Source organism: Pan paniscus, chromosome 23, assembly GCF_029289425.2.
Source record: "Pan paniscus chromosome 23, NHGRI_mPanPan1-v2.0_pri, whole genome shotgun sequence".
Classification (NCBI taxonomy): Eukaryota; Metazoa; Chordata; class Mammalia; order Primates; family Hominidae; genus Pan; species Pan paniscus.
The window spans coordinates 45544160-45571409 of record NC_085927.1 but is presented as its reverse complement, the minus strand read 5'-3'; the positions used below and the strand labels follow the sequence as shown (position 1 = coordinate 45571409).

Here is a 27250-nt window from a genome sequence, read left to right as displayed (position 1 = left end):
TCCCTTCCCGGTCCTCCTTGCTGGCTGGGGCTGGAATGTGGATGTGTGGGTCGGGGCTGAGCAATGCCACAGGAAGAACCAGGGCCGCTTGGTGGAGCAGCCCCACAAGGCTTTTAAGCCTGGGACTGTTCCTTGAGAGAGAAAGACATTTATGTGTACTTGAACTTACCATTATTAGCCTTCAGAAGAGCTCCCCAAACTGTGTCGTATCCAGTTCTGTCCCAGGCCATCTTAGTGCTCGCACACCATGGGGGCAGGGTGGAGTGGGGCTCCTCCTCCTCCTCCCCTCCTCCTACTCCCCTCCTCCTCCCCTCCTCCTACTCCCCCCCTCCTCTCCTCCTCTTCTCCTTCCCCTCCTCCTCCTCCCCTCCTCCTCCCCTCCTCCTCCCCTCCTCCTCCCTTCCTCCTCCCCTCCTCCTCCCTTCCTCCTCCCCTCCTCCTCCCTTCCTCCTCCCCTCCTACTCTTCTCCTTCCCCTCCTCCTCCTCCCCTCCTCCTCTTCTCCTTCCCCTCCTCCTCCTCCCCTCCTCCTCCTCCCCTCCTCCTCCTCCCCTCCTCCTCTTCTCCTTCCCCTCCTCCTCCTCCCCTCCTCCCCTCCTCCTCCTCTTCTCCTTCCCCTCCTCCTCCTCCCCTCCTCCTCCCCTCCTCCTCCTCCCCTCCTCCTCCCTTCCTCCTCCCCTCCTCCTCTTCTCCTTCCCCTCCTCCTCCTCCCCTCCTCCTCCTCCCCTCCTCCTCCTCCCCTCCTCCTCCCCTCCTCCTCCCCTCCTCCTCCCCTCCTCCTCCTCCCCTCCTCCTCCTCCCCTCCTCCTCCTCCCCTCCTCCTCCCCTCCTCCTCCCCTCCTCCTCCCCTCCTCCTCCCCTCCTCCTCCCCTCCTCCTCCTCCCCTCCTCCTCCTCCCCTCCTCCTCCTCCCCTCCTCCTCCTCCCCTCCTCCTCCTCCCTTCCTCCTCCCCTCCTCCTCCCCTCCTCCTCCTCCCCTCCTCCTCCCCTCCTCCTCCTCCCCTCCTCCTCCTCCCCTCCACTTCCTCCCCTCCTCCTCCCCTCCTCCTCCTCCCCTCCTCCTCCCCTCCTCCTCCTCCCCTCCTCCTCCTCCCCTCCTCCTCCCCTCCTCCTCCTCCCCTCCTCCTCCTCCCCTCCTCCTCCTCCCCTCCACTTCCTCCCCTCCTCCTCCTCCCCTCCTCCTCCTCCTTCTCTCCTCCTCCCCTCCTCCTCCTCCCCTCCTCCTCCTCCTCCTCCCCTCCTCCTCCTCCCCTCCTCCTCCCCTCCTCCTCCTCTCCTCTCCGTCCTCTGCTCCCCCGTCTCCAAACTAGGAAGGCCAAAGATCCCCCAGCGAGGCAAATCCCAGCTACCACATAAGCCACACAACTGTCTTTTGGCTTCCCCTGCGGGGTCGTGGTGACTAATTTTAACTGACCCTGATGATTCATCCAGGATGCCTGGGAACCCCCACCCCACCCCACAACCACAGCCACTCCTCAGGGCCTGCTGAGAGCCGCCAACATTCTTCAAGTTCAAAATCATTCCCCATGCCCTCCAAGCCCACATTCCAACTGCCTCCGTGACCCATCCTCTTCACAAAACTTCTGACCCAGCCAAACTGGTCTTCTCTGGGTTTTCTGAACATTCCACGTGCGTTCCTGCTTCTCTAACTTTGCTCTTACCACCTTTCATGCCTCTGTTGTGCCATCAACCCTCTCCCCAGCCCCCGGAACCTGCCCCAGCGCCTGTGTATTTGATCAGTGGTGATACAGCACTCACTTGAAAAAGTATTGAGCACCTATTATGCGCTGTGTGGAATATTAGGGTACATTCTTTATATAAATATTTTATTCCCAGCTTCCCTTTCTCATCTTTCCACTGGATGATTATTATTATCTTGGGCCATGACTGGGCAGGCAATGCTGTACAGTCACCAAACCCTGTTTCATTTCCTCCTGGGCACACAGAGAGACCTCATTCCCACAACTCCCTCCAAGTAAGCGGTGCCTGTGGCTGTGATCTGGCTGATGGAATTTGGGCAGAAGCAATGAGCACCACTTTCAGGCATACCCCCTAAAACCCCTTACAAGATCCTCCACCCTTTTTTTTTTTTTTTTGGGAGATGGAGTTTCACTCTTGTTGCCCAGGCTGGAGTACAACGGCGTGACCTCGGCTCACTGCAACCTCCGCCTCCCGAGTTCAGGTGATTCTCCTGCCTCAGCCTCCTGAGTAGCTGGGATTCCAGGCGCCCACCACGATGTCAGGCTTATTTTTGTATTTGTAGTAGAGACAGGGTTTCACCATGTTGGCCAGGTTGGTCTCGAACTCCTGGCTTCCAGTGATCCACCCACCTCTGCCTCCCAAAGTGCTGAGATTTCAGGCGTGAGCCACCTTGCCCAGCCCACCCTCATTTCTTTCTCCAGTGGTTTGCCTGCTGGATGCAGAGGGATGGGGGTTTTGGAAGTCCTTGGGGAGGGAGCCTGAGTGCCTGAATCACTGGGTGCAGGAGAGCCCTCTTCTCAGCTTGCATTGGACTGGGAGATAAATGAGAACGAAATCTTTTGAGCCATGGCTAAGGACACATCATGAGATTTGGGGGCTGTTTGTTACAGCAGCTAGTATGCTAACACACCAGTGTAGGCAGCCATATTTGTATTTCTGCCCTCACCCAAGCCTGGTACATAAGAAGCCCTTAGTAGTCCTCGTCATCTCCCATGAGGCTTCCTTCTTATCCACCCTTCAAATGCAGGCCTGACCCTGTCGTCCCCTCTAGGAAGTTTTCTTCCCCACCTCCTCTTCTTCTTCCCAATTCTGAAATGCTGCTGACCCCCGCAAGGGTCCTTCTCTTCCTCCCTCACATCCTCCCCAGGTGACGTCTGCTGCCTCCTCTACGCTGGCACTTCCTATAGCTTAGACTGTAACCCTCAGCCCGATGGGGTAAACTGAGGCTTCTCCAAATTGCCAGATAAATTCAGGATGTTTTGTGATGCAACTCTGGAAGGGGAACCCAATCCTGTGTTAGCAGAATAAGGATGGGGCATTGATTCCCAAGAAATGAGTCCAACTCACGCTAATGGGAAGAATAGCAATATCTCCTGAGTACCAAATGGGCTTTTTTCTTTTTTCTTTCTTTTTTTTTTTTTTTTTTTTGAGACAGAGTCTTGCTTTCTTGCCCAGGCTGGAGTGCAGTGGTGTGATCTTGGCTCACTGCAACCTCCGCCTTCCAGGTTCAAGCAATTCTCCTGCCTCAGCCTCCCAAGTAGCTGAGACTACAGGCACCCGCCACCACACCCGGCTAATTTTTTTTTTGTATTTTTAGTAGAGATGGATTTTCACTGTGTTAGCCAGGATGGTTTCAATCTCCTGACCTCGTGATCCACCCGCCTCGGCCTCCCAAAGTGCTGGGATTACAGGCGTGAACCACAAATGGGCTTTTAAGGAAGAAATGGCTCTGCTGTGGGTTGTGTTTGATTTGTGAGAGACCAGAGAAAACCTAATTGCAGCCCAGGGTGACCGTGGTTTCATTTTCCCTCTCTGCTTCTCCTGCCCCCTCCCTGGGGGGCCCTCCCTGGAGCAGAGCTGACTCTGACGCCTCCTTCCTGGGGGAGCTGGGGTTTGATTGTTTTTCAAGGGAATGGTGGGAGGTGTTGGGACAGGGATGGGCGGTGCCTGGGGAGAGAGAATGTGTGTGGCTGCAGGATGCTGGGGAGGGAAGAAGGAAGGAGAGGACCTGGCCTGGAGACTGCCCAGACGGGCGCCTGCGCTCCCCAGCTTCCCCTAAGGAGTAAGGTCTCCTTTCCCATGTCCTGCCACCCAGAAGTAACCACACCCATGCCCTCTCTACGCCCCTCGTGCAGCCTTCAGGGTAGACCGAGGAGAGCACCTCCCCTTCCTGGTGGAGGGAGCCCGATACACGCTGGTGCCAGCTGGCCAAGAAGGAGGTGGACAAACCTGGCGACCGCTCCCTGGCACCACCTCACCAGAGGACAGCTCACACCTCCACAGGGGTCAGAAGAAAGGAGCTGCCCTGGGGATGGCTGTGTATCCCTACAACTGCCAGGCACATGCCCCTTGAACACCCGATGCTACGTGTCCCAAAGGAAACTGGTCTCCACCCACCCCCCGGCCCGTCCTCCTCCTGGGTACCCCACCTTAGTAAATGGCGCCACCATCTGCCCGGTCACTCAGCGAGAAACTCAACTCCTGGCCTCAGATGACGGGCACTCTGGTTAAATGACTCTCTCCAGCCTCCAAGTTCAACCTGCAGGGAAGCCCTGGAAATCCTGTCTCCCTCTGCCCTGCCTCTCCTTCAGCTCCGAACCCCACCCCACTCAGTACATGGCCCCCCAACAGGCTTTCAAATGTCTGCCTTCCCCAAACCAATCTGTGGTTTTAAAAGAAGTCAGGGTCAGGTACAGTGGCTCATGCCTGTAATCCCAGCACTTTGGGAGGCCGAGGCGGGTGGATCACCTGAGGTCAGGAGTTTGAGACCGGTCTGGCCAACATGGCGAAACCCGGTCTCTACTAAAAATAAAAATAAAAAATTAGCCTGGGTGCGGTGGTATGTGTCTGTAGTCCCAGCTACTCCGGAGGCTGAGGTAGGAGAATTGCTTGAACCCGGGAGGCAGAGGTTGCAGTGAGCCAAGATCACATCACTGTACTCCAGCCTGGGTGACAGATTGAGACTCCGCCTCAAAAAAAAAAAAATCAGGACAGTGGTTGTCTCTGGCAGGTGAGGGGGCCAGGATTGACTGGGGAGGGGCGTGCAGGAACTTTGGGTGATGACAATGTTCTCTAACTTAATACAGTTTGAGCTACACAAGTGAGTGTAGTTGTCAAATCTCAGCAAATGTATATTTAAGACGTGTGCAATTAAATGTAAATTTTACATCTTACAGCAAAACAAAAAATGCAAAGAAATTTTGAACTCTTGTTCATGTCATGTATTTTCTGCATGGAGTTTCTGCAGGGAATCAGATAGATGTCTGCAATTTAAAATGCCACAAAACAAGAAGAATGGATGGGTGCGTAGAGGGAGAGAGAAACATGATTAAATTCATTTAGTAAAATGCCAGTGGTAGAGTTTAGGTGGTTTTCAGTGTGAGATTCTTCCCACTTTGCTGCATGTATGAAAATTTTTATAATAAAATGTTAGGGAGAAATGCCTCCTGGCTCCAGACGTGTCCCCTCCATTATGTTAATCACATCTGCAATTAGTGTGATGTTTCTAGGACAGCAAATCAGACCATGGCTCTCCCTTGCTCGGAAACCCTTCTGTGGCTCTCCCTGGGGACACACCCCCATGTCTGTGGCTCCCAAGGCTGTCCATGCCTGGCCTCTGTTTATTTCTGTCATCATCACTCTCCCCTTCACTTTTTCCACCACGGAAACACCAAAATATTTACGCGTCCTGCATAGCATGCTATTTTATGTCTCCTATGATAGAAATCGCTCATTTTCATCTAATATACCTTCCCCACTTCTTTCTAAGTAGTAGAAACTCCAATTTTTATCTGGTGATATGGCCATGTAGAAATAAAGACTACATATCCCAGCCTCCTCTGCAGTGAGGTACGGCCATTGGATGCGCAGCAAGATAAAGTATTAATTACAACTTCTGGAAAGTGTTCTTTAAGATAGGGGCACAACCTTCTTCACCCCTTTCTCCTTCCTGCTGGTTGGAATGAGGGCACGATGGCTGGAGCTCAAGCAGCCATCTTGGATGAGGAGGTGAAGGCCATATGTGTAACATGACAGAGCACTAAGGTAGATTGAAGCTGGGTCCCTGAGACTGTGGTGTGCTATGTCAGCTCTGAATCCCCTGCCTCTAGACTTCTATATGAAAGAGAAATTAATACTCTCTTGCTAAAGCCATGTTATTTTGAGTTTTCTGTTACCAACAACCAAACCTAGTCCTAACACACCAACTTCTGTGTCCTTGAATGTTTTGATCCTTGTACTTGGAATGTCTTTTCCTCACTTTGCTCCTAACAAACTCCTATTGATCCTTCAAAACCTTGCTCGGACATCACCTTCTCAGTTACATGTTAATTCCTTGGTGGAATTAATGTTTCCCTACTCCATGATTTCTCTCTACCTTATATCACAGTGTGCAATTATTGAGCACTTACTATGTATCAGGCACCATACTGGGTGCTCCCTCTTTTAATCCTTACAATGATATTTAAGATAGGTTATTCTTTTCAAAATCTCCACTTTATAGATAGACCTTGGAAAGTTATGATACTTTGCATGGATCACAAAAGTAGTGCATGGTAGGGCCGAGTCCAGGAGTCTCATTCCAAAGCCTTTAGCCCTATGCTGAATGACCTCGATTATTGCCCTTATCAGAAAGTACTGACAACATTAGGTCACACATCCCTCCCTCCTACCACCTCTCAATGCTCGGAGGCCAGCCGGTGTCACCTTGGTCCCCCCAGAGCCCAGCACGGAGCCTGGCACACACCAGGTGAGCATGAGTGCTGTGGAACGTGACTATCCGTTCTGAGCCCCCAAGTCCTTGTCTTGGTCCTTGTGCTTGGAATATCCCTTCCTCACTTTGCTCCTAACAAGCTCCTATTGATCCTTCAAAACACTGCTCAGGTATCACCTGAGCCTGGCACATAAGGTTCTTCCCAGTAGGTGTCACCTCCCACAGCCCCACTTGCCCCACGCGTCTCCGGCAGGCTTTTGCAGCACTGTTTGGTACCTCTGCTTAGAACACTCTGCAGAACGCTCCCTCATACGTTCACATCCAGGCCAGCCATCACCTCTGAACAAACTCCTATTGATCCCTCAAAGGCCTTCACCTCCCAGGCCTAGGCACTGCCTTCTCACCCTTCCAAAGCCTTTGCTGAAATGTCTGCTGCGTTCCAGATCCCACTGAGGTATCTCCTCCACTGGACTTTGAGTCCCTTGAGAGCAAGGACCATGGATACCTTATATCACCGTGAGCAATTATTGAGCACTTACTGTTGTTAAAAAAGTTTAACCTCTAGCCGCCTCCTTACATATTTTCAGTTGGGCCTAAAGGTTTTTCTGTACATCATGAACTATAACAAGTGGAGGTATAGACAGACTATAGCCTACACTGTGCCAATCACCGCATTTTGGCCAATCAAATGCAGCCAACTGTTCGAACCATGTTCAGATAAACCAAATGCCAACCTGTAACCAATCCAGCTGTTTCTGTACCTCATTTCTGTTTTCTGTATGTCACTTTCCTTTTTCTGTCCATAAATCTTCCACCATTTAGCTGTGGAGTCTCCAGGCCTACTCTGGCTCGGGAGGCTGCCCTGCTCGCGAATCATTCATTGCTCTGTTAAACTCCTTTACATTTAATTTGGCTGAAGTTTTTCTTTTATCACTATGTATCCACCACATTCAGTGCTCCCTTTTTCTTAATTTTATTTATTTATTTATTTATTTAATTTATTTTTAGAGACAGGGTCTCACTCTGTCACCCAGGCTGGAGTGCAGTGGTGTGATCTCGGCTCACTGCAACCTCTGCCTTCTGGGTTCAAGCGATTCTCCAGCCTCAGCCTCCTGAGTAGCTGAGACTACAGGAGTGCACCACCATGCCTGGCTAATTTTTGTATTTTTAGTAGAGACAGGGTTTCACCATGTTGGCCAGGCTGGCCTTGAACTCCTGACCTCAAGTGATCCTCCCTCCTCAGCCCCACAAAGTGCTGGGATTACAGGCGTGAGCCACCGCGCCTGGCCAGTGCTCCCTTTTTCAGTCCTCATAGTGACATTTGAGGTAGGTTATTCTTTTCAAAATTTCCATTTTACAGATTTAAAAAAAAGCGCCCTTGGAAAGTTATGCCACTTTTCCTGGATCACAATATTAAAAGATCACAATTCATCTAATAATTTGGCAAGCCATCCATGGTCTCCTAAGCAAGGCGCCATGAATATAACGAATATAGAGACAGAAAAAGACCCCTCCCCGCTGGCTGGGTTGAGGGACTGAGAAACGGAGAGCCCAGATGGAAGGGCAGAGGTGCAGGCTTTTTTCCTTGTTGCCACTAGATGGCAGTAGGGCACCCGTTGTCAGCCCTGGGGCAAGGTCACCGACTGTCTTTGCCTTTGCCTCCAGCAAGCCAAAACCCTGGGCAGACTCAATCCAAAAATAAACAATCAAAAAGCATGTTGGCCTGGTCCTTTGCTAGGTACTGTAGAGCAGGTGAGAGAGTGAGGGGGAAGGACTCCAAATTAGACCAGTTCTTAGCCATGAAGCAGAGACTCTGAAGCCAGACTGCCTGGGTCCCAATCTTGGGCTTGGTATTTCCTAGCTGTGTGATTCTGGGTAAGTTACTTAACTTCTCTGTGCCTCAGTTCTCTCAAGTGTAAAGTGAGGCTTGTAAAAGTGTCTCCTGCAAAAGAAAGGGCTGCTGGGAGGAGGGGTGTCCCTGGTGTGCACTAAGTACAATATGAGTTTGTGGCTTTTATATTCCTGCCTCTGAGGCACTCACAGGGTAGAAATGGGGAGAAGCCAGTCCAGACAGGTGCACCCCAAAGCAAGAGAGATGAGAAGGCTGCACCCATGCTGGAGCCAGAGTGGGGAAGAGGGCACATCTGCTGGGAAGGGGTAGAGCGGGGTGGGAGGAGTCCTGGCAGGGGAGCCGTTCCTATGCAATGGGCCTTGAAGGAAGAGGAGGATGGGCGGATGTGGGGTTAGGTGACTGTGGAGGCGGGGCTGGTCTCTGTCCAGGTGACAGGTGGATGGTGGAGCTGGAGAAGCCACTCGGAGCCTCCAAGGCTGGGGAGGGGGGAGGGGGGAGGCAGGTCGGTGTCCCAGGCCACACCTGTTGACTAGGGGATTAGGATGTTGTGTCCCTGCCAGCCCTCCTCCAATAAGCCCCTCTGGGCCTGCAGGGAGAGGAGGAGCCTTGCCATGTAAACTGTATTTTTAGTTCCCTGTGCCTCTCCCCGGCTGCTATAAGACACCTCTCCCCACCCCCAGCCCTGGCCGCTTGGCTGGAGGCTCTGCGAGGACAGCTGGGGAGAAGGGGAGCTGTGGTCAGTATGATGGATGCTGAGGGGCTGGAGAGGAGCAGCCCTGGGGGGTGGGTTCCTGGGAGTCTGGAGCAAGCTTGGGGGTCCTGCTGCCCCATCAAGGGCCTTGAGCAGGTCCTGCAACTCCCAGGCCTCAGCCCTGCTCTGAGCCCTGGCCTGGCGCTGGTCCAGGAGGGTAGACTCTGCCAGGGAGGCACAAGCTAAGCTGGGGGTGGGGTGGGAGGGCCTGCTGGCAGGAGGGAGGCACTGCCCAGACTGGCCTCCAAAGGCTGGTTCCCAGAAGGAGGAGGAAGAGAGTAGTGAAGATCGTGGGGAGTCCTGGCTTTGAGGAGCCAGAGTTCTCCTTCTTGCCACATCTTTGATCTCCCTTGGTGGTGTCTTAAGCCCAGATTTACCAAAGGGAATTGTCAGCTGTCCAAGGGCTGGCAAATTCCTAGGTCACCTAGATTGGATTTTCTGACCATAAAAATTGTGGGCCAGGTGCACAGCTGCCTGAGGGGCTCAAACCTGTGCAGGTGGGTGCTGGAATCCCCTTTGCTATAGCATTCTCTTTCTGTGCATGTCACCAGAGGTGAGAGTGGCTGGAGACCGAAGATGGCGGAGCCCGTCTTTCTCCACCAGACTGAGGCCCCCAACTTGCCTTGCCTGGGGAGGGTGCTCAGTGGAAGTCCTGGGATGTTCAGTCTGGACAAGAAAAGTCTTGGGTGAGCCTGCTCCTTCTCTTGTGAGGCAGACTCAGCTGGGCCTCTATATCCCCAAGCAGCAGGCAGAGCCGCCGCAAGGAAGTGCACGTGACATGGAGGCATCTTTTGGTTCGACATAAAAAAGGATTTTTAAAGCTTTAGGTAGTGAGCTCACCACTCCCAGGAGTATTCAAGCAGATGCCAGATGATGATCTGTAGGGAAAACTACATTTAGTGGGAAATTGGACAAAATACCGTTGAAGGCCTCTTTTAGTCACAAGATACTATGGCCCTATAATTCTAGATTTCTCTGCTTCTAGCTCTCTGTAAGTCTGGAGTCTAGAACCCAAGTTTCTCCGGTGGTGAAAAGTTGAAGACTTTGACACTCTAGAATTTTAATTCTGGGATCTCAAGATTCCAGAATTGGGAGCCTTGAGGATGATTCTACAAGTCTCAGTTTTGGATTCAAAGGATCCTGTGATATGAAAGGGAAAAAGAGGAGGTCTGACTTGGTGGGATCCAGTTTTGCCCCACTGGGTATCAGACTAATGTGCCCTGCATTCGTGCGTGTGTGTGCGTGTGTGTAGCATGAGCGTGTAAGGCTGTAGAAAGTTTTGCACACAAAGGCAGCCTGGCTTTCCTATCATGTGTCTGCAGCTTCTCTGCCCTGGCCATAATGAAGGCTGTCACAGGGATAATAATAGCCCCCAAACAGAGCTGGTGACTCCAGGTAGCCATAGCAACTGTGAGGTAAGGCTGCTCTGTTGTAGAGATGTGTAAGTACAAACAGATGTCGGTGCCTTCCCATTAGCTTAAATGGTAAAACTTAAAAGGTCCATCAACTTCAAAGCTACAGGTTTCCATGAGCATGCCAGTTAATGGGGGGTGCTTGCCAAGCGGGTGATAGCTTCATATTAAACATTTCAGCATCAGTAATGGGTTGATGAGATTTTAAATGCTCAGGCCGTCCCCAGACAACTCAGGAGGCCAGAGACGGGAGAAGAGCTGGGATTCGGGTAGTAATCAGCCCTGCCCTGCCCCGCACCCTCAGGGGTGTTCTGACACTCTCGGGAGGGCACAGGCCAGAGAGCATTTGAAAACCGCACACTGCGTCTCAATCTCCAGGAGTCTCAGATCTGCCTCTTGGCCTTCCCCAGCGCACCGGGCAGGGGGCCCCGGGTCAGATGTGGCACAGCTCAATGCCATCTCCTTCTTTCTGCCCTCCTCTCTCACACCCTGGACTCACCTCCAGCGAGTGACCAGCAGTAAGGGTCAAACTGCTGAGAGTCTGAGACTGGGGCAGACCCTCTCAGAGTTGTCTTTCCTTCTGAGGCTGGGCCTGGCACAGACTGGGGCCTCAATAATGGGCTTTCAAATGAATGAATGAACAAAGGAGCAAACAGATGACTGACTGACTGAATGAATGAATGAGATCCCCTTTGGCATCCCCATGGCTTCTTTTTTTCTTTTTGAGATGGAGGCTTGCTCTGTTGCCAGGCTGGAGTACAGTGGTGCGATCTCGGCTCACTGCAACCTCTGCCTCCCGGGTTCAAGTGATTCTCCTGCTTCAGCCTCCCAAGTAGCTGGGACTACAGGTGCATGCCACCATGCCCAGCTAATTTTTGTATTTTTAGTAGAGACAGGGTTTGAACATGTTAGCCAGGATAGTCTCGATCTCTTGACCTTGTGATCCATCCACCTCAGCCTCCCAAATTGCTGGGATTACAGGCGTGAGCCACCACGCCTGGCCCTCCATGGCATTTTAGCTACTTATTTTGTTACTGCCTCTTCCACTGCTAAAGAGCTGGGCCTTTGGAGGTCGGCTGGCCTAGCATTTGGGGTTGACTTCTGGAATGGTCACTAGGGAAGGGGCGCCAGATGTGCAGCCGGTGCCTCTGACCCTTTTGGTCACTAGGAGTCAGCCGACTCAGTACACAGGACTCACTGAATGGAGACACAAGGCTCCTCCAGGGAGTGGCTGCTCATGGCAATCCTAGAATGGTCACCAGTCAGGCTTTAGAGACCCACACAGAGGGCGTTCTGACCCAAAGTTGCACTGGGGAACTCCAAGTTTGGGGATTCTTTGAATTTAACTCTTTTTCTAGCTACATTTCCTATTATTTGTCCAATTCTTACCAAATATCCCTGTTCACATTCTGAAGCTGGGATCTGACTGGCAGAGCTAGTAGACGCTGACTATTCAGATGGAGCCCTGACACTGGCTTTCTCAGCTTGGCTGTGACTGGCAGCAGGTTTGGGGGAGAACTGTGTGTCCCAGAACATGACTGGCTACACCTGCACCTCAGCAAGGTTGGGGCAGGGCAGTTATCTTCAAAAAGCTGTGTAGGTGGGGCAGTCATTACTGACAAATCCAGTGCAGACCCAGGATGGCCCAAACACTGGCTTATCCTTTCTGAATCTCATCTCCCACAGCTGTAAAGCGGGGTGGTGCTCGCTACCTCACAGAGGTGTTGTAAAGATTAGATGTAATCTTGCCAAGCAGCCACTTTGTAAACTGTATAGTCTTATGCAGATGGAAGGAAGGGCCTGTGCCTACCTTGATCATAGCACTAAACAAACTGTACTGTATTTTCATTCTTCTTAGTTATCTCCCTAAAAAGACTCTGAGTTCCTTGAACACAGGAAGGTGTTTTATTTGATTTTGTTATCCTCAGCATGTAGCAGTGTCTGACACACAGTAGGTGCTCTATCACTGTGAGAGGGATGGATGGATGGGTGGAGTTACAGATGGATAGATGGATAGATGGAGGGATGGGTGGGTGATGGATGGATAGATGGATGGAGGGAGGGATGATGAATGGAGGGATAATGAGTGGATGAATGAGGGAATGGGTGGATGGATGGATGGAGGGATGGAGGAACAGATAGATAGATGGAGGGATGGGTGGATGATGGATGGATAGATGGATGGAGGGGGGATGATGAATGGAGGGATAATGAATGGATGAATGAGGGGATGGGTGGATGGATGAATGGAGGGATGATGGGTGGATGAATGAATTGAGGGATGGATGGATGAACACATGGATGGATGGATAGATGGATAGATGGAGGAATTGGTGGATTTTGGATGGATGGGTGGATGGATAGATGGAGGAATTGGTGGATTTTGGATGGATGGGTGGATGGATAGATGAATGAATGCCTGGATAGACAAAGAGATGATGGATAGATGAATAGATGAATTAAGGGATGTCAGATAGATGGAGGGATTGGTAGATGTTGGATGGATGGGTGGATGGATAGATGAGTGAATGCATGGATAGACAAAGAGATGATGGATGGATGAATTAAGGGATGACAGATGGATGGATGGATGAGTAACTGGATGAACAAGTGGATAAATGGATAGATGGTTGAATACCTGAATGGATTGAAGGAGGATGCATGGATGTAAGATAAGGCTAATCATCCTCCACTCTCTTTCTTTGCAAAACCATCCACCCATTTACTCAATAAACATTTATTCAGTTCAAACTTGGCACAAAGCACCATGTGAGGCCCAAGAGATACGTGGGTTAATAAAACAGAGCTCCTGCCCTCCTGAAAACTGCAAAGAAAGGGGCCTGGCTTCCTGAGTTCAAATCCCAACTCTGCCAGCAACTAGCTGTGCATCAGTGATGTTTCCCTACTTTCTCTCAATTAAATAGGGATAATGTCAGTACCTATCACATTGGGAGGTCTTGCGGGGATTAAATGAGTTACCAAATGCCAAGTGTTTGGGACAGGGCCTGGCACCCAGCAAAGTCTCTTGTGAGTGCTGGCTGCTATTATCCTAATGGAGAAGCTGGCATGAAAACCAGGAAATAGGATGCCCTTTGGGAAGCAATGCAACAGGAACTTACACAAAGAAAGGAAAGGAGGAAGCAATTAGTGGTGTCTCAAAGGAGTATGTCAAGAAAAACTTTTCAGAGGGAAACCTTTGAGCAGGGTCATGAAAACAGGAGTTCTCTAAGAGATTGTGGACTTGCCTGGGACCACCTGGCTATAAGCACGAAACCATCCGGTTCCTTTCTGTCACTTCTGGCTGGGTGAGGGGTCTCTGGCAAATGGGCAGAAGGTGCGTGAGAGGTTGCGAATGGCCAGGACTGTCCTGGGGCCAGCCGGGGCACCTGGTGGCCAAGCTTAGAAACATGACAGGTCCTCTTGGGAGGGCTGACCGCAGGGAGCGTTGGGTTTCAGGCTGCTGGCGTCGGCTTCGGTGGTGCCCTTTCTGTCAGCTATGAGAGTCCAGACAGTGCCCAACCTCCTCCCCTTCTTTCCACACGCACAACCACCCCACCCCCTGTGGCCTGAGCTGTCCTGCCTCGCCACAATGGCACCTGCCCTAAAATAGCTTCCCATGTGAGGGCTAGAGAAAGGAAAAGATTAGACCCTCCCTGGATGAGAGAGAGAAAGAGAAGGAGGGCAGTGGAGGGGGACAGCGAGCCATTGAGCGATCTTTGTCAAGCATCCCAGAAGGTATAAAAACGCCCTTGGGGCCAGGCAGCCTCAAACCCCAGCTGTTGGGGCCAGGACACCCAGTGGGCCCATACTTGCTCTTTTTGTCTTCTTCAGACTGCGCCATGGGGCTCAGCGACGGGGAATGGCAGTTGGTGCTGAACGTCTGGGGGAAGGTGGAGGCTGACATCCCAGGCCATGGGCAGGAAGTCCTCATCAGGTAAAAGGAAGAGATTCCATTGCCCCTGCCACCCACACCCTAAGATCAAGGGTGTTCAGCTGCAAGGTGGAAAGTTTGCACGTGGGGTAGGTCAGTTGGCTGCATTAGTTAAGGGTGTTAGAACGGTCACTTGCTTTTTCTTTGCTTTTAAGTGTCAGGGATTGGACTCAGGAGAGGGAAAGGAGCCATTTCAGGCTGATGTCAGCAGCTGGAGGAAGCATGAGAATAAAACCTAGGATGCTCAGAGTCCACCAGGAAGAATTTTAGAATTATAGACAGTCAGAGTTAACAAGGGTCCTGAGAGATTTTGTACAGCCACCTCTCTTACAGGATGAGGACAAAAAGGGACTGAGAAGGGGAGGACATTTCCAGAGTCACAGCTCATTAAATGCTCTTAAAGTGTCAAGGTTAAGACATGCTCTTCAAGGGGAGACAGATCTGGTTCTAGACTTGGCTGTGCCACTGAGCCACTGGGTGACCTTTGGGAAGGTACTCAACCTCTCGGAGCCTCAATTTCCTCTCCTGTACAGTGAGGGGATATCCTAATATCTATATCCTAGAGGAGATGTGAGAATTAAATAAGATAATGCATGCAAGAGGCCTGGCATGGTTCCTGGCATATACTGAGTCCTAGAAATGTTAGTAGCTATTACTGATGAAGCCCGGGCTAGGGACCTTTCAAAGCATTGCAATTAGAGAACAGAAGATAGAGGCTCATTAGTGACCTTCGATGTTGAGCATGTCTCCAGTTTGAGAGGTCTGAATGATGTGGTCTGCAAGTATATCCTGCCTTCTACCACAAGGGATTCCAGAATACACCAAAGAAAACAAAATTCTGAGGTTTGTAAATAGAGGGTGGCTGTGGTTTGTACATAGAAGCTCATCTCCTCGTTGCCTTCCATCCCAAATGGTGATACACTCTTCTCTTGGCCCCTTCCCTCACCATTCTGAGCTGGTTCCCTCACAAGTCTAATAGGTTACGAATCAACATTTCTGCCAATGGGAGGAAGGAAGTGGGCGCCGGGGTTGCCACAAGTGAATGGATTGTCTTTGGCACTTTAATTTGCAGATTAATTTCTCCTTATTTGTGAGCCAGAGCCAATTTTCCTCTTCCACTCCATCGTCCTTTGGGTCTCCCTTGGGCTTTACCCATTTCCAGCTTCCGTCTGCCTCGGGAGCATGGCTGGTCCTGGAAGCTCCGTTATCTAAAATTTGAGCCGTTGGTGATCCGTGCTAGAAACACTTGAGGAAGAAGAGTTGAGTTTTCTGTTGACTGTAATGGCATCGTGGTGTGTTTCTTATGTCTTTCTTCTCCTGTCCCTGTCATCTGGCTGCAACAGGCCCTGTTGGATTGCACAAAGTGCTCCCCCGACCAACACACACACACAAATTGACATCAACTCCTGGGCCACAGATTTGCCGTGTGACCTTGGACAAGTCTCTCCACCTCTGGGTCTTATTTCTCTGCTGGATGAGTGAAGGGATTGTCTTCCATGGTCTCCGAGATCCCGTCCCACGCTCATGCCCTAGAATTCTCTGAGTCCTTGATGCACTTTTGCCTTTGGAGAGGAGGCAGGACAGTCAGGCGTGGAGGTTGGAGACCAGAGTTTGCAGAGCAGAGGTCTTTCCAAGGTGATTTGGGAGCTGCCAGACCTAAGGCAGTGACTTGTACGTCTTGAAAGAGACTCAGGGTGTTGCATCATCAGGGAGGATCAGGGAGGTTTGCCAGGGGCCGGGGGCCAGGGATAAGACATAATGTCTAGGGTTGCTGGTCCCTGAAAGGTCCCAGAGGCCTGGTGCCCTGTCACGTCTTAGGTTGTGGGACATGCAGAGACTGTGCCAGCTGGTTCTGCCCTCTCAGTATTTGGGGTACGGGCAGGATGGCCTCCCTGGGGGCAGGGTGGAGGAGGCTCATGCCCAGGACTGCAAATGCCACCTGTGAGAGTTGGCATCTTGACTTTGTTCTAGATACTGACTCTGGATTTTCTAACTGACCTTGAAAGGTTATGTCTCCAATCTTCTGATTGTAAAAGAGGGCAAATTCCATGAAGCCCAGTCTGTAAAACACTGAGGCCTTCACTGCAAGTACACGAACATAAAATTCTAGAACACAGAAGCTGGAAGGTCACTTGGAGATTCTGGCTCCAGGAGTAGGGCTTTGGAAGGGAGGGGGCTGCTGAGTGGGCTCCACACCCCTGTTTTTCCTTCCTTTACTCAAACCTTTTTTGTTTTATTTACTTTGGCTGTTTTGGGGGGCGGGGGGAACAAAGGATTTCAAGGTCATAAAATGTTTGAAAATCACCAGTGGTGGTCACTACTTCTCATTACAGGGAGGAACTGGGCCTGAGAGTCTCCACCGGTTAATGGCAGCCACAGGCAGGACCAAAAATTCCTGGGTGATGGTGATGATAATGATAATGATAATGATAATGGTAGAGATGATGAGGAGGAGAAAGACAGCAACCATTTATTCAGCACATACTGATTGCTGGGCTCTGTTTAAGTGTTTCACTCACTGAAGCCTGACAACAATCTTATGAGGTAGATATGATTATGATCACCACATTTAACAGAGAGGTTAAGTAACTTACGCCAAGTCACACAGCAAGTAAGAAAGGAGCTGGAATTCAAATTCAGGCAGCTTGGATCCAGAATCCTTGCTCCTTTTTTTTTTTTGTTTGAGATGGAGTCTTGCTGGGATTACAGGTGCATGCCACCATGCCTGGCTAATTTTTGTATTTTTAGTAGAGACTAGGTTTCGCCATGTTGGCCAGGCTGGTCTCGAACTCCTGACCTCAGGTGATCTGCCCGCCTTGGCCTCCCAGAGTGCTGGGATTACAAGCCAATGAGCCCGGCCCAGAATCCTTGCTCTTGACCACTATGCTATACTGCCCCATGACCTTGCCACACGCAAGACGGGCTGCCACCTACACTCTGGTTCTTTTATTCTAGTAGAGCCAGAGGGGTGTTCATGGATCTGACAATGTGCTCCATGTTCCATGTGAGTGTCCAATTGGGCCTCAGTTCAGAGAACAGCAGGAAAATGGCCTCCCTTCTCTCTGACTTGGACTGAAGATCTGTCTGATGAACCAGGCCCACTGACAGCAGGGTTGAAGCTGGAAACACAGGCCAGCGGGGCTTTCTGAAATACTAGAGCAAACGCCCTCCGTCCATTTCCACAGGCTGAGGGGCTTTCATCTGTTCATTTTCCGGATCAGGTAAATCCAGGAGAATGGCCTTCTGTGGCTGCCTGGGGGGCTCCTAGCTGCAAGGCCTGGGCCCACAGGAAGCAGGCAGCTGTGTGGTGCCGGAATGATCTTGCGGGGAGACAAATTAGCCCGATTCTGCTCTGCTGTTTAAAGTAAATATGGGGTGGGGTGGGGTGGCTCAGGCCTATAATCCCAGCACTTTGGGAGGCAGGATCGGGGGATCGCTTGAGTCCAGGAGTTCGAGACCAGCCTGAGCCACATAGTGAGAACCCCTTCTCTACAAAAAATAAACAAAATTAGCTGGGCGTGGTGGTGTGTGCCTGTAGTCCCAGCTACGCGGGAGGCTGAGGTAGGAGGATCACTTGGGCCCAGGAGATTGAGGCTCCAGTGAGCCAAGATCACACCACTGCACTCCAGCCTGGGCAACAGAGCAATACCGTGTCTCAAAAAAATATTAATAAAGTAAATATGAGCTCTCTCCCTGGCTGTCTGGTGCTAAGAGTGGAAAGTAAGGCATTGGCGGGTCTAGACCCTTTTGGTTTACATATGGATAAGCAATGATCCAGAGAGGCTAAGTGACTTCAACATCACAGAGCACATTGGCGCCAGAACTGGGACCAGAACTCAGCTTCCGTTAACTGTCAGTCCCATGTTCTCTTCCCTAGATATCAGAGGGCAGGGGCAGGCCCCAAAATGTCTGAGACCCCCAGCTGCCTTGTGTCCCGAATTCTTGGCCCTGTTCTGCCCCAGACAGTCTCCTTTCAGCGTCCTGACCTCGGACCATCGCCTGTGCATGCCAGGTCTTGCATCTGTCAGGCGGGAGTTCAAGGATCATTGTCGCCGGATAATAATAGTCAGGAGCTCAGGGACCCTTGGATGAAAGGTGTCAGAGACAAGCTGTCAGTGACGCACGAGGATTTGGATAAGGTCCTGGGGCGAGGTGGCAACGTTGGGCACGGCGGCAGACCATGCCCAACATGGGGGAAGGGAGTGTATGTGGTTCAGGCTTGTGTGTGTCTCTGTGTGTGTGTGCATGTGAGTATGGCGTGTGCTGGGATATATTTATGTGTACCTCTGTGTGAGTGTGCAGGCCCATATGTGAGTGTGCACACACATCTGTGAGAGCCTGCATGCATGTACACTTGTGAGGTGTTGATACATGTCCATGTAGGTATCAGTTTGCCTGTAAATATCTCTGTGTAACAATAACAAAGTCCGAATAGTCATCAAGAGTGTAGACATGAAGCCAGACTGCCTGGGTTAAATCCCCAGCTAGTTAGTCTTTCGGTGCCTCTGTTTCTTCCTCTGCAAAATGGCGTCTACCCCATCAGGATTTTAAAATCAGTTAATATGGCTGGGCGCGGTGCTCACGCCTGTAATCCCAGCACTTTGGGAGGCTGAGGCAGGCGGATCACAAGGTCAGGAGATCGAGACTATCCTGGCTAACATGGAGAATTCTGAGAATTGCTCAAACCCAGGAGGTGGAGGTTGCAGTGAGCAGAGATTGCACCACTGCACTCCAGCCTGGGCAACAGAGCCAGATTCCATCTCAAAAAAGAAAAACAAAAAACAAAAAAACCATGAACTCATTTTCAGGTTGAGGAGCTCAGCATCCTGGTTGTGAAATACCCTCCTCATAAAACCCTGGGATGGAGACTACGGGGATCAGGTGCTTCCTTGTGACAACTTCCGGGCATGGTGGCTCAGGGCACAAACTGGAGTGTGGCCACAATACATACTGTGTACTTTTACAAGGATGTCACAGAGCCTGGGTATCATAAAGGAGGAATTTTTCAAGGAACTGAAACCATTAGACAGGAGAGAGAGCCCTGGGCAGACAAGGTTGCCCGTGCCAAACATTTCAGCTGTGGCACAAGGGAAAGGGTGGGAGTTATGAAACTGTTCCATTTTGGGTTTAGGTCTGGGCTCTGCCGCTAGCTAGCCAAGTGACCTTGGCCACTGATCTCTGTGGTCTTCCATGAGTAAAAGGCGGAAACTCACTCCTACCCAGAGGGCAGGTCTGACTCCCTTTAACCAGCACCCACCTGCTCACAGCAGGAAGGACTGAGGTCTAAAGCTGGAGGTGGGCAGGAAGGACTGAGGTCTAAAGCTGGAGGTGGCTGCTCAGAGTCCCAGCAGAGGCCTCTGGGGCACCTCACTGAGTGCCTGGCAGGAGTGGGTGCCTGTCTCAGGGCTGGGTTGAGTTGCTCCCACCAGGACCCTTCATCATCTGCACAGTGAGGGGACTGGGAGGTTCAGAGAGTCACAGCTTGGGCTCAAAACAAGCAAGAGGTTTCTGAGTGTGAGGATTGCTCTGGAGTGGAATGGCCCTCACAGGTAGGAGTGAGCCTCCTGTAGCTAGAGGTATTTAAGCAGCTGAAGGACAATCCGTGGGCAGGAAGCTGCAGAGATGGTCGCAGCGTGGACTAGAACTGCTGTTTTGGTCACTCAGACCTCATTCCAGCCTGGCTTCTCTGGACAGCACCCCTGCAATAGTGAGCTGGTGACTTTACGCCTCAGAACCTTGGTTTCCACATCTGTAAAATGGGAATTATATGACACTCACTATGTGCCAGACACCCCGTTGGTACATAGCACACACTATCTCACTTAATCCTTCAAGTAGGGACAAGTTATCCCCATTCCTTATATGAGGAAGCTGAGGCACAGAGAGGTGAAGTGAATGGCCCAAGGTCACACAGCTGGGAAGACAGGGAACTAAACTTGAACTCTAGTCTGGCTGCCCCCAGACCTCACACCGCACCTCCCATGCCGACTCCAGCCTTCCCTGTGCCCACAGGCTCTTTAAGGGTCACCCAGAGACTCTGGAGAAGTTTGACAAGTTCAAGCACCTGAAGTCAGAGGACGAGATGAAGGCGTCTGAGGACTTAAAGAAGCATGGCGCCACCGTGCTCACTGCCCTGGGTGGCATCCTGAAGAAGAAGGGGCATCATGAGGCAGAGATTAAGCCCCTGGCACAGTCGCATGCCACCAAGCACAAGATCCCTGTGAAGTACCTGGAGGTAGGAGGCAGAGCCTGGGCAGGTGGGAGGATGCGGGGAAGGCCTTGGGTGGGGCAATGGGATCTGGGTTCGAGTCCAAGCTCAGCCACTAACTTGTGGGATGACCTATGCCGCTCTTCTCTGTGCCCCAGGTTTCTCATTTGTAAAGGGGACTGCCACCCACTTTGCCTTCCTCCTGGGATCGTTGAGAATGAACACATTTAGCATTTTTAATTTAGTATGCTAAATTCACATCTTATTACCAAAGAGGAAAGGGAGAGGGGATATTGGGTGCAAAATTTGCATCCTCTCCATGGGTAGGTACCATTATCATATCCACTTGATAGATGGGGAAACTGAGGCTCACAGGTTAAGCAGCTTGTCCACGGTCACAGGAGGTGGATAATGGCAGAGCCAAGATTCAAACGCAGGTCTCTATTACTACAGAACCCCAGCCCCTAACTGCTGTGCCACTGGGAGTCTGGTACATGCAGGACATATGTGGCAGGAGCTCAGCAAGTGGGGCTCAATTTGGGGTGAGGGTGGCCAGCAGGCTGGCTCTATTGGTTCCAGCATCTTCACAGATGAAGAGACAGGACCTCGGTTTCCAGCACGAGCAATTGGTTTGAACCTCCTGAGATGGGTTGGAAAGTTGGGTGGATCAGGGTTGGGGGCAGGAGCCTGGGCTTCAGGTTGTGTGTCTATAACTGGTGGGAGGAGGCGATTTGGGGAGAGGAGGGAGCTGGGGATGAAGGACCACAGGGACAGGTGCATCCCCCGAGGGTAGAAACAGCAGGAAGTCTGGTGCAGCCATGAGGATTAGGATGTGGTGATAGCTACCCGCTGGGATGGGCCACAGTGAGCATTTGCTGCCATGCCTAGCACATGGCATCCATCCTCAAAGTTGCCTCATGGCCAAAACGACTGCAAGAGCTCCAGCCACCTCTTCTATATTCCCAACTGGAAGCAGGAGAAAGAGAGGAATGCTCTCTTTTGAGGAGTTTAAGGAGTCCCAGAAATCTCATCCAACAATTTTATTTACATCTCATTGGCCAGAAGTTAGTTATGGAGCCATCCTGTCTGCACGGGAAGCTGGGAAAGGTAGTCTATCACCCCTCCAAATACAACTAGTGTTCTGTTACCAAGGAAGAAAGGGAAATGGATATTGTGGACGTAATTAGCAGTCTCTGCCCCAGGCAAGTACCCTTCTCATCCCCATTTTACTGGTTTGGAAACTGAGAGCTCAGAGGGTTTAAGTAGCTTGCCCAAGGTCACACAGCTGATAAGCCAGGAGGTACAGTCAGATCCATGGTACTCTGGAACCAGGCTCTGAATCCACTGTGGCACAATATCACCCATTGACAACCACCGCCACCCCTCTTTAGCTTCAACCCTTGCACCCCACCCCACAATTGCGCAGAGTCCTGCCTGCCCAACTGCTCCACATCACCAGCGTGAACAGACAACCCTGCATGTGAGGCCGTCCCTGCCTGCCCATCTTCTCTCTGCAAATCCCTGTTCATCCACTAAGGCCCAGTGCGAAGCCATCTCCCCTGCTTGTACCCCCAGGCCCACGAGGCTTTCAGCGGTTCCATCTGCCAGCCCCTCCCTGCACCATGGCACTTTATCCTCATCTCCTCCGGTCATGGTACTGCCAGGCTGTGTGATAATTTGTCTCTTTGCCCAGCGGTCTCCCAGCAGACACTCAGCTCCCTAGGGGCTACCATTTCTGTGCCCCACTGGCACGTGTTTGGCTCACCATACACTTCCAATGACTGAGTTCTCTCTCTAGAGAGGAAGAAGCTGAGTGTTGGATAGAAAAAACCATGCAGCCAAGATATCACAACCAGCTGGCCACTAGAACCCAGGTCTCCCTAAAACATGCTTAATCTGATGCATAACCTCTGCAAAAAATTGAGACAGAGCCCAGATGTCTGCTTTTCCCCCTCACGGTGGACCTTCCCTCTGCGCTGTTCATAAAACAGTCTCCACCTCACCTGTGGACAGATTGTCTCTCTGAGGGACTGAGGGGCTGTACAGGGTGGTGGGTGCCCAGAGTGTTTCCATTTCTCAATTATGCAGTGGCTCCGTTCCACTGTTTTCTAGATATGAGTGGCTCTGCCATGGACTCCAGAAAGTCTGAGCTGGGGGCCCAACCAGGCCATCTGGGTGGGTGAAGTCACACATGGAGTCGGGGCATAGGTGGCCCTGGAACTTGATTCTCGCAAGTTCTCTAAGGACAGGGCTTGCTCCATGACACCCTGAGCCCCCACTTTGTTTTGTGGCATTCATGAAATGGAAGGTGAAGTCAAGCATCCACCTTGATGCCCAAGAGTAGGCGTTTGTGGAGCTGCCCCTCTTTCCCAGCAGAGGGGCTTAGGGGGTGTTGATACTTCTTGAGGCCTCCCTTTGCATGTCCCACCCACGACTATCCCTGCTTTATGTCACTTGCACCCTGGGGCCCTGAGAAAACGAGAAACCCAGCCTTGGTTCAGCCACTGCCTCCGTTCCCAGCTCTGGCAGTGGCCTGCCCACAGCCTCCTGGGCGCAAATCCATCTCTGCTCTCTGCTTCCTGCGTGACCTCGGTCTGGCCACTTGATTTTCTCCTCTGTAAAGCGACACTCCTTGGTGTACCAGCCAGGGCTGTGGTTGGGATCAAATCTGGTTAACTTGAGAAAGCACAGCCGCATTTCACATCCACGAGTCTTTCCATCCCTAAAGCAGCACCATGCTACATCTCCGTTTTCCCATGCCCATCTCTGTTATCCGGGCAGTGAGACTGTGGGTACTAAAGCAAATGGCAATGCTGAGGCTGATAGCAGACATTCTCCATCCTGGGAGCCAGCCGTGGGCCACATCCCTGTCTTCTTCCTCTCTCTCCTTCCCTCCCACCAGTGTTTCTGTGCTTGGTATAAAAAATAGGAGGCTGTGCCCCCAAAATAGGGTCTTTAAAACAATAACCATACCAAGTCATTAAGTATGCAAAAATTGCATACACACAAATAGAAATAGTTCCTTTCTAGACTTTCTGATTGCAAAATCCTGAATACAATAATGAAATCTGAGCATTTCCCTTCTTTTCTGCTGCCCCCAAGCAGGTGGTGCTCTGAGCTCTCACCTGGTTTCAGTGGGGTCTACATCCTGATGGAGTGGAGGGGGCTGTGAGTAAGAGTGTGGGCTCCGGAGCCGGCCCTCCTGGGTCCAAATGTCCCTTCCATTCAACCTCCCCTTGCCTCAGTTTCTGCATCTGTAAATCGAGGGCAGTTGTAGTATCTATCTCACAGTGGTTGTGGGGATCAAAGGGGTTCATCCGTGGAGATCACACAGACGCTCACCTGGTGCCTAGCAAGTGCTCAATACACGGTCCTGGAATAAAGAGAAGGTAGGAGGAGAACTGACTCCCATCTGGCCCCTGGCTTGTCCCACCCTGGTGACCATTTTCTCTCCTCACCCTCCCTGCAGTTCATCTCGGAATGCATCATCCAGGTTCTGCACAGCAAGCATCCCGGGGACTTTGGTGCTGATGCCCAGGGGGCCATGAACAAGGCCCTGGAGCTGTTCCGGAAGGACATGGCCTCCAACTACAAGGAGCTGGGCTTCCAGGGCTAGGCCCCTGCCGCTCCCACCCCCACCCATCTGGGCCCCGGGTTCAAGAGAGAGCGGGGTCTGATCTCGTGTAGCCATATAGAGTTTGCTTCTGAGTGTCTGCTTTGTTTAGTAGAGGTGGGCAGGAGGAGCTGAGGGGCTGGGGCTGGGGTGTTGAAGTTGGCTTTGCATGCCCAGCGATGGGCCTCCCTGTGGGATGTCATCACCCTGGGAACCGGGAGTGGCCCTTGGCTCACTGTGTTCTGCATGGTTTGGATCTGAAGTAATTGTCCTTTCTTCTAAATCCCAACCTAACTTCTTCCAACCTCCAAACTGGCTGTAACCCCAAATCCAAGCCATTAACTACACCTGACAGTAGCAATTGTCTGATTAATCACTGGCCCCTTGAAGACAGCAGAATGTCCCTTTGCAATAAGGAGGAGATCTGGGCTGGGCGGGCCAGCTGGGGAAGCATTTGACTATCTGGAACTTGTGTGTGCCTCCTCAGGTATGGCAGTGACTCACCTGGTTTTAATAAAACAACCTGCAACATCTCAGTCTCTGCCTGGCATTTTTCATCTCCTAGAGTAAATGATGCCCCCACCAGCACCAGCATCAAGGAGGAAATGGGAGGAAGGCAGACCCTGGGCTTGTGTGTGCAGAGAGCCTCAGGAAAGAGGAGAAGGGGAGGAGGAAAGGCAGGAGGGTGAGAGGGACAGGAGCCCACCCTCCCTGGGCCACCGCTCAGAGGCAGGCCCAGTGCAGGGCATGGGGAAATGGAAGGGACAGGCTTGGCCCCAGCCTTGGGAGCACCTTCTCTTCGGTGGAGGTGGGAGGCAGAGAACAGACCTCTGCAATACGAGGAGAGAGTGACAGGTGCGCCAGGCTGTGGGAACCCAGAGGAGAGGGGAAGCCATCATCATCATGGCTGCAATACCTTCAGTAACATGGGAAGGTCACCCTGCTAGTAAGTGGCAGAGCTGGGACTCAAACTATGGCCTGGAAGGCAGCAGGGACTCCAGCCAGGGAGACAGCAAGGTGGCCAGCCAGTGGCAGCTGCTGACCTTCTGGCCACAGAGAAAGGACAGACACATGGGGAATAATTTACAAACACAGGCCAGGAGACAAAATCCATATCAGCGAAGGCAGAGTGCACGGGCAGAAAATGTAAGTATTGCTGCGAGGGCCAAAAATAAAATGTTGGCATGTAATTGTGGCAGCCAGGAGGCAGGCTGCAGCAAAGGGTGTGGAAAGGGGCCTGGAAAAGGGCCTGGTGGGCTGGACCGGCCCACGTGCCCAAGCCATGAGGTCCTAGAATGCCACCACGACTCTGGGCGCCATCTCTGGGAAGCCCCAAGTCCTGGGCACCTTAAATCTCCAGTAGCTCCCAGAACAAGGGACCTTGAGCCCCCCTGCCCTTAAGCATCTGTCTTGGGGTCCAGCCCTACCCCTACCCCACGATAATCGTGACCTCACTGCCCCAAACCTCAGACTAAGCTCAGGCTCACGGCTGCTGGGCAGAGCAGTGCTCCTCTGCTGGATGTGGACACGTCCCAAATCCTAGCACACTTATTTACCAGGCTGTGCGGTGGCACCAGACAACCGCATTAAAGAGGCACCTTCTTCCTTTCTGCGCCAGGATTTGGGAATTCGTATGCTCTATGAAGAGGTGGGAGAGAAAGGAGGGGAGTTCAGGGTGAGGGGAGCTTTTTGATCTTGGAGCCTGGAGAAAAATTCCACATACTTAGAGAGTAATTCAATTGAACACTCAGGCAATGAGCAGTTCTGTAGAGGATTCGTGTGCAGGATTTAAAGTTGAATAAACTGGGTCCCTGTCTGCAAGCCATTGACAATCTAGTCAGGGAGACAGATGTGTTGTGATAATTAAATCAGGGCAGAACACCATTAGGGATGCAGAGATGCACCCGTTACTTGTTATTCATTCAGCATCCATTGAACAAATGTGTGCTAAGCAGAGCAATTTTTAAAAAAATTCCCAGTTTATGTGTATCTTGGATGCACACGATGCAACTTATTCTTTGTGTGTGTGTGCTTGTGTGTGCGCACCTGTGACTCAAGGGGACTTCTGTTTTGAATCTTCATTTTGCGTGAGTGGCAAATACTTAATTTATTTGAGATTTTTCTGTGGTTTTTGGGCTGATTCCAAGGGGCTTATGTGTGCCAAGTTGTGGTGTGCATGCATGGGGAGGTGGCAATCTGGTGGCTGCTGTCATCTGTCCCCAGGGGTGACCTCAGGACTGCTGCACCCACCTGCCTTAGTCATTGTTCCTTATCAGATCCTCTGCGTAGGAAACTGTGATCGCTTTTGCCTGGGACCACTTCCTCCCTGAAACACTCTTGCCCCATGAGGTCTCTGCCTGGAATGTGAGGCATGGATTTTCTCTGTGTTCAGACCCCGCAGACCTGTCTGAACTTTTTTTTTTTTTTTGCCTCTTCTAGGACTTGGTAGGGCTTGTGCAAGGCGGCTCTGTATGGTTGTATGGGTTGTGCACTCCACATGAGTGCCTGGACGAAGCGGGTAATAAGAGCTGGATGTGAACTGTGCTCCAGTTACCAAGCTGTGCACCCAGGGGGGTGCCTTTTCCTAACCCACACAACGTGCTTTATGAGCAGGGACAGAGCCTGTTTCTCTGAGAACTACCAGCATCTGCAATCTGGGTGTTTTCTCTGCAGTTCTCTTCTTTATGACAGTTTCAGAAAATGATTCTCCAACCTGGAAAGCAGAAAACTCTCATGATTTCCTCCAAGTATTTTCTCCTTTCTGTGTATTCCTTCTGGTTCTCTCCGAGTCTAAGCTTTCGACACTGCAAATCCAGGCAAGAGACATGGGTTTTTTGTTCTCAGCTGTCACATCCTTCCCTGAGGCTTAGGGAAAGAAATACTTTGCTGTCTAAAGAAGAGCTGAGAGCAAAAGGAATAAAGGCAATCCTGGGAGAAGAATAGAGGTTAACATTTTAAAAATATCCTAGCGGGGTGGTGGCTCATGCCTGTAATCCCAGCACTTTGGGAGGCTGAGGTGGGTGGATCACCTAAAGTCAGGAGTTCGAGACCAGCCTGACCAACATGGTGAAAC

General features: G+C 51.5%; 1 protein-coding gene across 1 annotated transcript; it reads left to right on the top strand.

Moving 5' to 3' along the window:
• Positions 1–14192: 14192 nt before the first annotated feature.
• Positions 14193–24713, top strand: MB (myoglobin). The gene is made up of 3 exons (XM_014343315.4): positions 14193–14359; positions 20369–20591; positions 24034–24713. Exons 1-3 carry the CDS (start codon positions 14265–14267, stop codon positions 24178–24180), a joined length of 465 nt encoding a protein of 154 aa, XP_014198801.1. The 5' UTR covers positions 14193–14264; the 3' UTR covers positions 24181–24713.
• The last annotated feature ends 2537 nt before the right edge of the window (positions 24714–27250 follow it).